Below are 13,874 nucleotides of genomic sequence, written 5' to 3'. Positions count from 1 at the left end.
CAGGCCGTCATCTGTTGTTACAAAGTGCTTTATTCCGAATTAATTTTCACCCTTGTGTTCCTAACTTCCAATACATTAAGTATTCCAGTGAAAACAGAACAAAACAAAAGGCTTAATTAACTAAATGAGAATAATAGTAAGAATAAAAATATGTAACTTATCTACCAGGAACACAAGTTATCATTGTCCCTATATTTATACTGATATTCAATAATCACTTAGCAGGGAAAGTTTGAATTCCAGTATTTACTCTCATCACCCACTTCCCTTGCAGTTTTTATAGGCTGTGTATCAAAATAAAGGAATACTAATGAAACAAGATTCCAAATGACCAGTTACTTTCCCAGTACAGGCTTATAAAATACTCTCTATATTCCATAAAAAGAACAAAGCAGTTGGCAATACCCAATGCGAGAGTCCAAGCAGCTTCAGTGTGCTCCCTTTGCAACACCATGGCCAAGCACATAAGCGAAGACAGACTCAGGTGGCCATGTTCTTGTCCTGGAGCCGCTCAAGAATGCGGTAGACAAGCTGCCCCAGGCTACGTGCCCCAGCCCTCCTCATGCAGAGGAGGGAAGCGGGGATGGGACAACCTCTCCCTTGCCCACAGGTCAATTCTGTACCTGAGGCTGGGGCTGGTTTTTAACTGTGATAGGATATTGCCTTACACACTGAACTCTACGTCCAAGTAGGATGCTGACTTTCTCGATTTTTTCATTACTATGAATTAATGTAGCTAAATGTTTGGCCAAAATCTTTAGTACTGCTAGTTCTTCTGTGGCTGGTAATTTAAGACTGTGGTTAAAAAAGCATTTTACAATTCAGCTTACCTTTAAAAATAGTCACAGTGTTTTAGTTTCTTTTTTTTTTAACTTGCTGACTTTGGATGTTTTGGGGCTAGAAAACTTTAATTTATTAAAATATAATACAAGTCATGGCTTTTATATTAAACTCATCCCAAAGGTAAAGCCACTTTACAAGTTTTGTGTGTGGTAGCAGAAATAGTTTTAGTTTTTAATGTTTTTCCCCCCACTCCCCTGAAATGTCATCTCTATGGTTCTCAGTGGAGCCAACTGGCTGGCCCAGGGAAGAGGTGAATTCCGTCCCCCCCCACCGCCCCGATCTGCAGGGGACAGTACAATGACTGTCCTACAGGAAAGAAGTATTTTCTTTCCAGCTTCTGCCAAATTCTCCAAGGGTAAGCGGACTTCTGCCAATCCCTCCAGGGGAATTTTAGCAAGCTGCTCACAACAGCAAAGCAAGGGAAAACAAAAGAAAAAACAAGAACAACAAAAAAGACACTCCCTTAAAAACAAAAACAAAAACAAGCAAATAAAATTATTTCAGGGAACTGCAGGGAATCTAAGAAGGCTGATGGTGTCACCAGGCCCAGCCTCGCTCCACAAGCAGCTATGAGTCTGTTAAATGACCAATGAAATTCTCCACTAACTTGAAATTGGCCACTACGAGATGGGCTCCCATACTCTGGTAGGCCCATGTCACCATCTCATTAATCTCTCCCAATCTCAAGACCACATTTTATGCATCTGAATTTTTAGGGCCCCATTCACAACAATTGGGAGCCACTTTTAATTTATAAGGATAACAGCATTTTAAATAAATTCAGTCTCTGATTAACAGAGATACTAAGATCAAAGTGGACCAATCTCCCAGATCTTGTGTCTTCCTACTGTGTAGGCAAAAATATAAATTCTAAAAACTCTCTACTGCTCAATATTTGGGGGCCAGTATCACCAAAATATGTCTGTTTACATGGGCAAAATACTGTTGTGTTATCTTTCTTAGAGTACCCCAAACCAGTGACCATACAGACTTTATCAAGAACATTTACTCCGAATCTTTAAGTCAGTGGCATTCAGGAATGGAGAGGAATCCTGAATATTATCGAAGCTGACCAGCCTCATGACAGGCAGCCTCCACTTAGCCCCGGGGATTCTTCTGCTTCTGGGAAGCCAAGGCTGACCCTGCAGCACCAACAGACAAGTTCAACAATGACAGGTCACACTATGTTGGCTGTCACGTCCCAGAACTCAGCGAAACCCAACAAAGTGTTCCGTCGTCAAACATCATGACTCCCTGAAAAGAGAACCACTGCACAGAAAGGGGGAGGAAACAGTTAATGTGGGTTTACCTCTGAATCTTTAAGCCTCACATAGTTAGAAGGGAAGACTCCGGACTTGTCGCCCACTGTTCCTGTCCACCAGTCACCATCTTTCTTGGTAACCAAAATCACATCCCCTTGCTGAAAGGTTAAATCGCCTTGCTCAGAACTCTCGTAAGTGTACATGGCAATAAATTCTGGTGGGGAGAAATATTGAGATACGGAGAGAGCTTGATTGTTTACAGAAATCCCAGACAGCTTTGCAAAAGCAAGTTTATGAATAAGGAAATTAGGATAAGATCCATTCAAGAGAAAGGCTAGTCACAGATAATATAGAGTTGCAGAACACTCTGGGCTCCAAATTTCCCGACTGCACTTAAAAATTCAGTAACTGCAGCCAGGGAGACAATTCCTGTGAAGGCCCAGGCACAGGAACAAAAAAACCCAACTGCATGTCTACCAACACCAGTACCGAGAGTGAACTCCGATTCAGTGTCGTGGATTCTTTTTACGTGAAAATGGTTTTCACATTTACTTCCAGCTAACAATGTCTGAGCACCTAGGTTGTCTCGAGCATTGGTTTAGATACACTGACACACAGGCTCATGGCGAGCTTATCAAATACCTGTAATTCACTTTTGAAGGTACCAAGTCACAATTTTAGAAGACTTTCAGACATGGTATATCCTTTATGTAAATTAAACACATTTTTCATTATTCAAGTGCCTCAGTGAAAACTTAAGTCCTATTGTGCTGTATATACGGATGGTAGGAAGCTGTAAGAACGCAACATTTAAAATACACATGATTTAGTTAAAAATGGGCATCCCATCATTTGAGTGCATACACAGGTAGAGCGGACTGCTGATAAAAGTAGTGTCCACCCAGCCCCAGAAAGTAATCACACCTTTCTGAATGTGTTGAAAAGACACATCAGTTTCTTACATTTTACTACTCATGCAATTTAGTCTTAAATGATAAGAACAAATGTTCCTTATTGTCTTGAACGTGAAGGGTGTGCATTTCAGAGGAAATTTTTCTTTTGAACGATAAACAGCTGGTTTTACTAAGGCTTAGATAGTAAGTCAGTCTCAAAGGATCTCCTGACACAAAATTCTAGACCCTACACGAGGTGGGGAATAAAAGACTTACAGAGAGATGAACATAGTTTCTTGTTTTCACTTTTCTCCATTTTATCCTAGGTCTTTGTATATTTTTTTTTTAAAAAGCAATTTAAAAAAATCACCATTTGCCTGAAAAGTTCATTTTATGATGGATGGTATGTTTGTTGTTAATAGTTCCTGTGATATCCTTAAATGTAGAGCCTACTGTCAATTAAAAGGCAGGCACTTAGTATGGAGGAATCCTTCGGCCTCTGCAGGAGGCCCTAATGAAAGCTAAAACAAACACAAAAAACCAGAAGCCCTCCTAATGCTTATGCTAATGTGGGCCGCTCTCCAAGGGGCCGCTTCAGCTGTGCTGACCTGCAGGCGGAGGCCGGCGGGCCCCCGAGATACAAGGTCGTCCAAACGTGCCAGGGAGAACAGGACACTCTCTGTCTTCAGCCCTCCAGCACCGGTAACACACCTCCCCAGTTAGAACTGGAAAAATGATTTCCCGCAAAAGGAAATCAGAGTTTGGCAGCTTTAATAAGGACATTTTTTTCCCATTAATATATTCCTTTTTCTGACTTCTCAATATGCTGACCCCTCTCTTTTCATTTTGCTCCCTCACTTGTTCCTTAGCTGGTGTTTGGCCATTTAAGAGAGGAGCCTTGGCAATCAATGCCTTTCCTAGGGATTCCTGCACTGAAAAAGTCACTTTCTTAAAAATGGATCCAAATTTTGAAGTCACTTTTGAAATGCTTTAAGAAACTTCAGAAGCGTGAACTCTGGCTGAACGTCACACCGCAGCGGCAGATACAAGGAGACCGGGAGAGCCTTGGCTTTACTTGCCCCACGTGCACACAGGTGTCCGTGAGGCTGGCCGCTCCCGGATTTTACAAAAACAGGGAGACGTGGGGTTGGATATGCAGGGGCACCTCCCCACTCAGACCCCCCATCAGACATTTAACACAGGGCACGGGCCATTCCCAAGCCCCTATCTTAAAGAGCTACCTGGACCGACAATCTATTTAATCTGCTTTAGGCTTTACTTTAAATCTGATTCATGTAATACATTCATTAATACATGAATTAATAGATGTAAGTACCTTTTCTCAGAATTTCAGATGCTCCCACACCCCTGCAGAAGGCCAGCAATCCTTCCTAATATTTCCAATACCTAAATCATCTCAAAATGGCTATAATAAATGTCACCTGAGGTTAGAATGTAACTCTCTTCTGTTGCCCAACTTTAAGGATGTGTGTGGTTCATCTGTGACCTACTTACTGAGGCCCCAAGTGTGAAGGCCTCTGGACATGTTTTAAAAAAAAAATCAGCACTCATCGACACTGCTGTTGGATGAGAATGCTCACTGCTTCACGTGGGTCTATCAATAATCCAGGAAATGAAGCAAAAAGGAAATAAAAGTAGCAGACATTTATTGACTTTTATTCTAAAAGCTTATACGTATTATCTCATAAACCCGTAATGTCCTACCTTAAGTGATGCTTATTATGCCCATTTTACAGATGAGGAGATTGAGGCCTAAAATTATACGGCTACTACATCAGAGAGCCAGGATATAAATTCTGGTGCTCCAGTGAGACTGAATTGGATGCAACACACTGACTTTGGGGGGAGGGGTGACATACATAATTTGCCTTACTGACTACATGTGCTGTGTTTAAAAGACTTTTCACCTTGTTCTCCTAACAGTGGATAAAAAAAAAAGTTATTTAAGATGACAAGAATGTATCAAGAGAACTATACCCATGATTGCTTTGGTGGTTAACGGCAAAAACTGGATGCAATAAAATGCTGGATTTGTTCAGTGATGATGAGGTTTATAAAACCTATACCCATAAACTGAAAAAAACCTTTTTTACTTCTAAAACTTCTCTTGAGAAAGTAGCTCTGTTACTTTCTGAAATACCACTGAACCATGATCCTTGCTGTCTCCATTGAAATGACCGTTTTAATAATTCTATTTTTCATAAAGCAAGGTTTCTAAGGAATGCAACACTCAATGGCAGACAAACTAAACGAAAGATTCTGTCCTCATGTAATTTATTCAAGGAAACTGTGAAACACTATACAATTGTGTAGACATCTGTTGGCTACAGACACTGCATATTTCTACACAGAAAGCCTGTCTACCTCGGGGAGTGCTCACTCTTCAGTTAGGACTCTGACAATGGCTGGACCAAGTGTAGAAAAGACATGAGATTATGAATTATGTAGGCTTTGTTCATTTTTAAAGCCGTACCATACAATGGCATATAAAATCCATTAGGTTATGTCACGAAGTAAAGATGGGGAAATAAAGCCATTAATCATTTGTGTAATAAATACTCAAAATGAAATTTGCAGGCCTAAATGATCTGGTGTGGTTATTCACATGGAACAGAAATTAAACTTCTATTTCATCTGGGGCACAGATGGCACTCATGTTACTGTGACAGCTTTACTACACTGTGTGGTTATGGTTTTAAAACAAAATACTTATCTGTAAGTCAGAAGATAGTAACCACCGAAAATGAGCTGCAGAGATGCTCCAAGAACTTGACCCTGGACTTTGATGGGCCTCTTTCAAAAGTCAAAGGGCTCATAAGCAAGTATAATTGGAAAATTCAGTTTTTATGATCAAAATAACTGACAGTATTTTGAAATTCTCTATAAAATACTATGACTTTGTAAAGAGCTGAATATCATTTTACCTTAGAGTTTAATATAATGAATACAAGTTAATGTAGACTATTTAAAAATGAAATCCAACCTCGTTTCAGACATTCACTGTTTGTATGACCCAATTTCCTCCTGCTTCTAAAGAACAGAATCTGAGTGGGGTTCTCACCTTCTCCCGACACGGCCGGCTTGGCTGCTGGGGAAGCCACTCTCTTGAGACTAGCAGGACTTTCTGAGGAACCAGAGTCCATGCTGAAAGAGGGGAGAACGTACGTTACTTTTCATCCTCAAAGAAAATGGCACAAATGACACAGTTTTCTTTTTAAAAATCATTTGACATTTAAAACCTTGACAATCTACAGCTCAAACAGATACACTCAGCTAAGTCAAAACACATCATGGGGAGACACATGGTTCTAAACTCACTCTGATGTGCTGGGCACACAGCCAACGCACTCGTCTACTTCCAAGCATGACTGATGGATTCTCATCCAGCATCTCAGCTATTCATCTCTCCTTAAAGCCCAACATTTGTTCTGATCCTCTACATGGTTAGAACAACTAAATAACCTTTATGTTAAGGTTCCAAGCCATAAGCTTCCTAATGAAAAAGAATTCATTCTTCCAATAATTTCCCTAAATTCTCTGGGCCTCCAAGTATTCGCATGTACCTGGCACAGCACTGGGTACCAAGCATGAAGGGAGCAAAATCTCTAACAAAGCCACAAGAACGTCCCCAGGCCTCAGAGCAGAATCCCCTTTTGTATAAGTCAATGCAAGAAAACAGCCATTTGTCTGTAAGAGGCTCTCTTCTGTTGACACGTATAGTAACTTCTGCATGGCCTCGTGGCTAGGATTCGGCTTGCTCGCGCTCTCAGGAGCTAAAATGGTCCTGCCACTCCTATCCGTGACTCTTAACCAGTGCGAGCAATTTAATGCCTAACAGGGGTTTTCAACCGATAGAGGCAGATAAACACAAACGTACCTTGTAGATTTCCTTATGGGCCCTGAAATGAGTTTCACATAGGACTTGGGGAACCAACCCTTCTGGCCTTGAACTTCTCCAAACCACCACATGTCTTGCTGCTCCAGGACGGTGATGACATCATTTTTGTTAAAATTTAAATGGTTGTCTTTTTTGGCTCTCCAAGGATACAAAGCTTGCGCCTGTAGCCCCTCCACCTTTTCACCCTTGTATGGAAGAACATAAAGGACCTCTCACTACTTTGTGGCTTGTTATTAATTCAGATGACATGAACACTGCTCCCTCCCCTGCGACCGGCACACGGGTGCGCACACGCAGCCACAGAAGACCCTGCTCCAGCCAGCACGGGTGCCGTATGCTCTGTTGCTCTCCGTTACTGTTTATTCCAAAAGTGGAGGGGAAAACCTGCCAGCCTATTCGCAAAACCATGGTCTGGCCACCTAGAATTCTCCATTAAACAAGCCAGGACATCATATTTACTCTGTTGCACCTGGCTGTGTGCCTTATATATTTTGGTTCTATTTTAACTTTCAAGTTGCCCAGGGCTCCCCCACCCCTAGTAGGATTTGGATGTTTAGTGGAGGATTAATACCAGAGTAAAAGCCTTATGAAACCTCAAAAGACAATTCACTGATACCTTGTTTCGGTGGACTCAGGGAAATATGCCTTGCATTGGATTGTGTTTCTGTTAGTTCCTTTTTAGAGAGACAGGGGTTTGACTAGCATGAATACACGGTAATCACCATTTATTGTCCATCTACATGTAAGGCATATACAAAGATGAATTTTAAAAATGCCACCTCTGCCTCCCCAGAACAATTTAGGTTAAAACACTTTATTAATCACAAAGCACTATAAAAATGGACAGGATGATATTACCAAGGAACTCATAATTAATGAAGAAGAAAGAGATACAAAGAACTCCGTATACCACCTGGCAGGATGAAATATGCTAAAAAGAGGTGCCAGCTATTCACTGTGGGAACCAGGAGAAGAGAGGGAGCAACGCTGCCCGAGGGCACCAGGGGAAGCTTCGCAGAGGAGGCAGCGTTTGAGATGAGCCTTGCAGGATGAGGAGGATTGTGACAGCTAGGGCTCCTGGGGACAGGCACCCTGGGTGGAGGGCACGGCCAGGAGGTGCTACACTGCAAAGGGTCCAGGAGGAGAAGCACAATCCGGGGGCATGTGTAGCCTAGTTTCATGGAGGGGTGGAGTAGGAGACGAGGCTGGAAAGGCAGGGTGAGGCATTTATCATTTTCAAAACCATAACACCAACACTTACAGTATCTTAAAACAATACTAAAAAAATACATCAACTTTCAACAATGCATGTAAATGGGTGGGAACCAGGGCTGATGACCAACGACAGTCCATTCAGAATCAACCTGTACTCGCCTTGAGAAGATATTTTCATAGTGACATTTAACTGTGACGATGTCTGAGAAGTAGAGAATTTACAACAGGTCAAAGAGTTCCGGCTCCTGTGTTGGTAACTTCTAAACCCTGGTCTCCATGGGTCCCGCCTTCCCATACCTACGACATCCCCGTTTCCTTCCATCTCAACAGTACACTCCGTCCAGTCTTCAGAGCCAAGAAGGGGTCTCTGGATTCCAAACACCCCCCAGGACCACACAGCCTCCACTCCCATCTCCTCCCTCATGCCTGCAGGGAACCTCCCACCCCAGTGTGGAGCTCAGCGCTTTCCTGTCCTCTCATCCTCTCAGCCACTCCCCTGTAGTCTCTGTCACTTCACCAGGGCCCTCGTTGGTACTTCGTCACCTCTCACCCTGAGAAACAAACCTTCACTGCGCCTCCCTGTCCATCTTCCCACGTGGATGTGCCCAAATAACCAGCCTGAGGTCGGACCGAACACAGACTCTGGGTTTGTATCCCAAGTCTGTCACTTACTAACTGTGTGACCCTGGATGACTATTCAATCTCTCTAGGCCTCCGTTTCTATGTCTCTAAAAGACAGACACTTTCTTCAAAAGGTTGTTAAGGAAGATCTATCCGTAGAGTTGCTATCACAGTAATAATCATAACAGCAGTAGTTCACATCACTATTATTACTTCTAGCCTCAAAGTGTGAAGTATTGCTGGAGAAAGCTAACACAATGTGTGATGACAATTACGGATTCAGGTTAAACTCAGCCAAGTCAGGCTTCACTCTTCTCTGCTGACTTCCTGTTCTGCAGGCTCCAGAGGCTCCTGGGGGCCCCTCCTGAGAAAGCTGCCTGCGCACAACCTGAACTTCTTTCTCTCTTTCTCCAACCTCTCTTCATCCTTTCTCTCCCAGAAGAAAAAGAATCCCATCTTCCTTTCTGTGCTTTTCATGCTATTTCCACGTAGATTCTCTGGGACTTGGCTTTTCATCCTTTCTTCCACTGGCCACGTGGCTGGTTCCTGCCTTTCCTGATGCCCTCCTTCCGCTCTGCTGCTTCTCTTGGCTTTCACAAATCTTTCCACTTTTCCACCAATCATTTCCTCTGTATTCCTTTGCAACCTGATACAAATACATTCTGCTTGCCACACTGAACAGTCTCCTGTTTGCCCGGACCACAGCCTCTAATATGAGCACCACCCCCTTTTCTGGAAACAGCTCCCCCCTCCCCTGCTTCCCTGGTCCTGTGCCCTTCCCCTCCACCAGAGTCACCACTACTGACCGAGACTCACCACCTGCTGAGCCAGACAGATGCGAAGGAAGGGAACACCCCTCGTCAGAAGCGGCCTTTCTTCCAGGTCAGAGACGACACGTGCTCCGTGCACGGTCCATCTTCCCTGCACTCCCTCCTTTGAAGAGTGCCCTCATTTCCTTAGATCTGACCTATGTTCCACCTGCCAGATAGGACTACCTGGATGTTCCCTTTCACCTAAATGAACACGTCTAAAACCCAACTCCTTCCTCTGACTAAAGCTCAACTTCTCTGCCTGCCTTCCTTGTTCCCCTTTGAGGTCAAATCTTCTCCTCAGTCCCAGACCTTCCTTTCCTTGGGACTCCATCCTCTTAACTGTTGTCCCTGCCCCTGCGTCCGCCGCTCAGATCTCCCACACACACCACCTCCACCTGAACCCACCTGGAGCCCGAGTTCAATCCGGTTGTCCCCTACCCCCAAATGCCTGCCAGGTGGGCAATTTCTCTGTTTGGCTTGACTGATTTTATATAGAAACTTAATTCCTTTATCTTTATTGCATTAAGTAGAAATGCTCAAAATAACCACCTTCATCCTTTCAGAAATTACTTTCTTGGTAAGGCACTTAAGAGCTTCCCACCAATCTGTCATCAGTCTAGCTTTTCCGATAAATACTCACTGGTCTGGCCAAATGGACAGAACTGTGATTTTCCTGAAACACACTCTGATCTATACTGCAAGTCTCCCCTCACAGAATTTTCTGTCTGACATGCCAGCCCTCTGCGTTTCCTACTAAGCTCTTACCCACAGCTCAAAATGCAGTTCTAGTGACCTTCCCTGACCAACCCAGGCAGCTTACCCTCCTCTGAACGGTCACTACTCCCAGCATACTCCAGGCTCCTTAGAGGCTACTGGGAAAACGTGAACCAGATCCCGCACTGCCAGCAGGCCAGACACACACGATGAGGCTTACTCCTAAATGGCCCCGACCACAGCATTTGCTGAATCTGTCCATCCCGTCCCGCTCCCGCTGGCTGCTTTTACCTGGCCTAAGACGGGAGATGGAGAGGAGCCCGTGGCCGTGGCTGGAGTAAAGGCCGATCTCTGCCTTAACTGCCCGGCACTTGGAACGGTGAGGGAGGGCTGGGCTGCCCACGCGTCCCAGTTATCGGTCTCTGGTTTCTCGCTCGTGCTGGTGGGCCACCTGGAAGGAAGAGCACGCCACCGTGAGTAGCAAGTACTCGCCAGTATGCCCGTGTTTCTCCCACTCGCAACACAGACCCAGTACACAGACAGGGCTTCCTACGTTCAAGAACAAGAGGGGAGGAAAGAGCACTGGACTTGGGTTTGTGTCTGAGCGTCACACACTACTGATGGGTCTCAGGCAAATATCAGTCATTTCTTTGCATCCTGATTTCCTCATTGATAAATGGGAACAACATTCTGCCACTCTGGGTAGTTGTGAGGGTCACATGAGATACTAAGTAGGGAAATACTCTGTAACTGGGAAGTGCCCGGAGGTGCTGGGGAAACATCCTCACAGGATCATTATCTTCATTTGCAACAACCACGCTAAATCAGCAAAAAAGAAGTTTCATATCACATAGGAAATAATGCCAGTCTGGCAGCGGGTGCTTCTTAACGCCATCTCTCTGTCCCACACATCGCACGGCAAGTACCAGGCCATGTACCCGGACACGTGGTAACTAAGTGGTATCCTCAAAGCAAACTGTTGTCCTGATCTCAGTGACCGTTTTAATTTTGGGATTTTTATAACTTTAAATAAACACGTTTGTGTAAGTGCAGATTTAAAGTGCAATTTATATTTTGTACATCTTCATAAGACACAGAGACATTTGAAAATCAAAATATGGCCGTTAGACAGCACATCCTGACTTTGGGTTTGGAAAATAAGATGCCCATAATGACAGCTGGAGAGCTGCACACCACACATTTATCAAGCCAGTCACACTGATTGGATCCACAGCAAAACAAACTCCTGGAAAACATAGTGTTTGCCTTCTATTTTAGCCTAAGCTTTAGTTTATAAAGTCAGAACTCTGCAATCAAGATCAAGAGAGAGAAAACAAACTACTGTACACCAACTAGAGAAGCAACAAGGACCTGCTGGAGAGCACAGGGAGCTGCATTCAATAGCTCGTAATAACCTAGAATGGAAAACAGTTTGAAAAAAATATGTGCAGCTGAATCCCTTTGCTGTACCCCTGAAACTAACACAATGTTGTAAATCAACTCTACTTCAATTAAAAAAGAAAGATCGAGAGAAGAGTTTCAATTTGGTTTCAATCATACTCGTAGAAGACTGCTTTCTAGCAGAGATTACGTAGGGAAGACCCTCATTAGCTCTTTCTACCTTTTATATGCAAATATAAGTATGAAAAACTTGCTATTCTTGCATCTTTCCCTCCATTTCCTCCTGCCCTTGGTCATTACACGCCTCTGTCTCCTCTATCTGATCAACCTGATCCTTCTCCAGCATTATTCCTTGACTTTGTGTCTTTGATTTGTTTCTTCTGAAAGATGATTAGACTTGAAAATAAATGTAAAACCCTTCTTACTCACATCACCTTTACTTGAATGCCCATAGCAAATATTTCTAGACAACTGCACACCTAGATCAATCCTGTAACTGGTAGTGTGGATGGTGGCTTCACCTGTCATTTCAAACCATTGCTTACACACTGTTTTTAATGCTATTTTCTGGTGACCAAGGGTACAGCACCAACAGTGGCCAAGAACACACGTCTCTCTTCACTGCTGTACATGTGTACAGGACTGATGAAAGAGGAAAGCTTTAAAGGAAACTATCTATCTTGTCCAAAACCACATGTCTGAACTCAATTTCTGTTTCTGTCCAGCCAAAAAAAAAGTGCTATTTACATGCAGGAAATAACTCTGAATATTTGCTGATGGACACGGGTGTCAAACAGATTATTAGGAAATTATATTCCTCAATTTCTTCCACAAGAATGAAAGATACAGGCAAATTATTGAACGAAACAAGGTGGTAGGCTTTATACCATCCCAGCACAAATCACCGTTGAGCAACGATGTAATTAAACCCAGCTCAGAGAATGCAATCCACAGTTTGCCAGAAGACCAGTCAGAGAAAGCGGTCATGGAAGTGACACAGAGGCTCAACCCAAGACGTTAACAACACTTAAAAGATCGCTATGCTGGGATTTCAGAGGTCCTCAGACGGCGCCCTGCACGTACGTGGAGCTGAAGTCGGCCCAGTTGTTGGGGGTCGTGGAGGGCTCCGCGGACGTCACGGCCGAAGAGGCGGGGGCCTCACGCACAGCCAGTTTGGGCGCAGGGGTGGAGGTGGCATCAGTCACTGCTTTGACTGGAGCGGGAACCTCGTTTTCTGGGATCTTCTCTGCGTAGTTTGCAGGGAACCACCCTGTCTTGCCCTTTAATTCTCCTCCAAGCCACCCCGGTTCTCCAGTTTGGCTCTCATCCACCTACAGGAAAGTCACAAAGTTTAATTTAAGTGGAACTAAATCAATCTCCCTAAAGACACCAAACACGAAGCCTCTGCCTCTGACCCGGTCAGACTAACACATGGCACAGACACTTCTTCACCTTACTCTTAGTCTAAGAGTCTGGAAAATGGTCTCTAAACATAAACTCTGAAGAAACCGTAGGTCCTATAATCAAGTTCTTACTCTTTGTGCTTGTTTAGCTTTTCTCTTTCCTAAAAATAACAGTTAATATAAAGTGCTTAGAATTCTAATAGGACCCAGAGTTTAAAATTCTAGAGCTATTTTGAATTGGAAAGTGATCTGACAGACTTCATCCCTCAGGAAGTCACGTAATTATTAAAAATAATTTGTCTTGGGTTTATTATTTAAAGTGGAAAGCAAAGGGTGCAATCAGTATAAATTTAGCACTCTAAAAATCTCTAATAACTAAGCAGTACTTATTCAGCATTAAGGACACAAAGATTAAAAAAAAATAGCCTTAGATGGTTTCTATAGGAAGCAAAGCTGACTACCATGTTCAGCTACTTAAAGGCTCCAAAGACATGATGAGAAAACTCGGGAAATGATTATTTAGAGCAATAATTAGTGTTATTAAGGTCCTATAGTTTTCTTTTGTATCCATTTAATTTTAATATTCACAAAAGTGCACAAGATGATAGAAATCTGCGGTTTAAAAGTTTCACAGGAGTGTATTTTTAATGTTTGCATTTAATTTTAATTCTGACTCAAAAGGATGAGTCAAAATCACCAGAATGACCCTACTTATCTTTACAAGTTACCTCACTATTTTATGAACAACCGGAGATCGATTTGGGGACAATTACAGTTACTATTAGAAAACT

General features: G+C 43.2%; 1 protein-coding gene across 10 annotated transcripts in view; it reads right to left on the bottom strand.

Annotated features, from left to right (window-relative positions):
* Positions 1-13,874, bottom strand: part of ITSN1 (intersectin 1) — a 185,612-nt gene that overhangs the window by 49,503 nt on the left and 122,235 nt on the right. For 8 of the 10 annotated variants that reach the window (XM_072968804.1, XM_072968809.1, XM_072968800.1 and 5 more), the window contains 5 exons: positions 12,764-13,011; positions 10,571-10,730; positions 6,897-7,102; positions 6,081-6,163; positions 2,153-2,319 (listed from right to left, as the gene is read on the bottom strand). In XM_072968804.1, the coding sequence (XP_072824905.1) occupies positions 2,153-2,319; positions 6,081-6,163; positions 6,897-7,102; positions 10,571-10,730; positions 12,764-13,011 (864 nt within the window). The remainder of the gene's footprint in view (positions 1-2,152; positions 2,320-6,080; positions 6,164-6,896; positions 7,103-10,570; positions 10,731-12,763; positions 13,012-13,874) is intronic. The other 2 variants (XM_072968822.1, XM_072968828.1) reach the window with 1 other exon arrangement.

This window comes from Vicugna pacos, chromosome 1 (assembly GCF_048564905.1).
Source record: "Vicugna pacos chromosome 1, VicPac4, whole genome shotgun sequence".
In the NCBI taxonomy this organism is placed as follows: domain Eukaryota; kingdom Metazoa; phylum Chordata; class Mammalia; order Artiodactyla; family Camelidae; genus Vicugna; species Vicugna pacos.
This window is presented reverse-complemented; position numbering and strand designations above follow the sequence as displayed.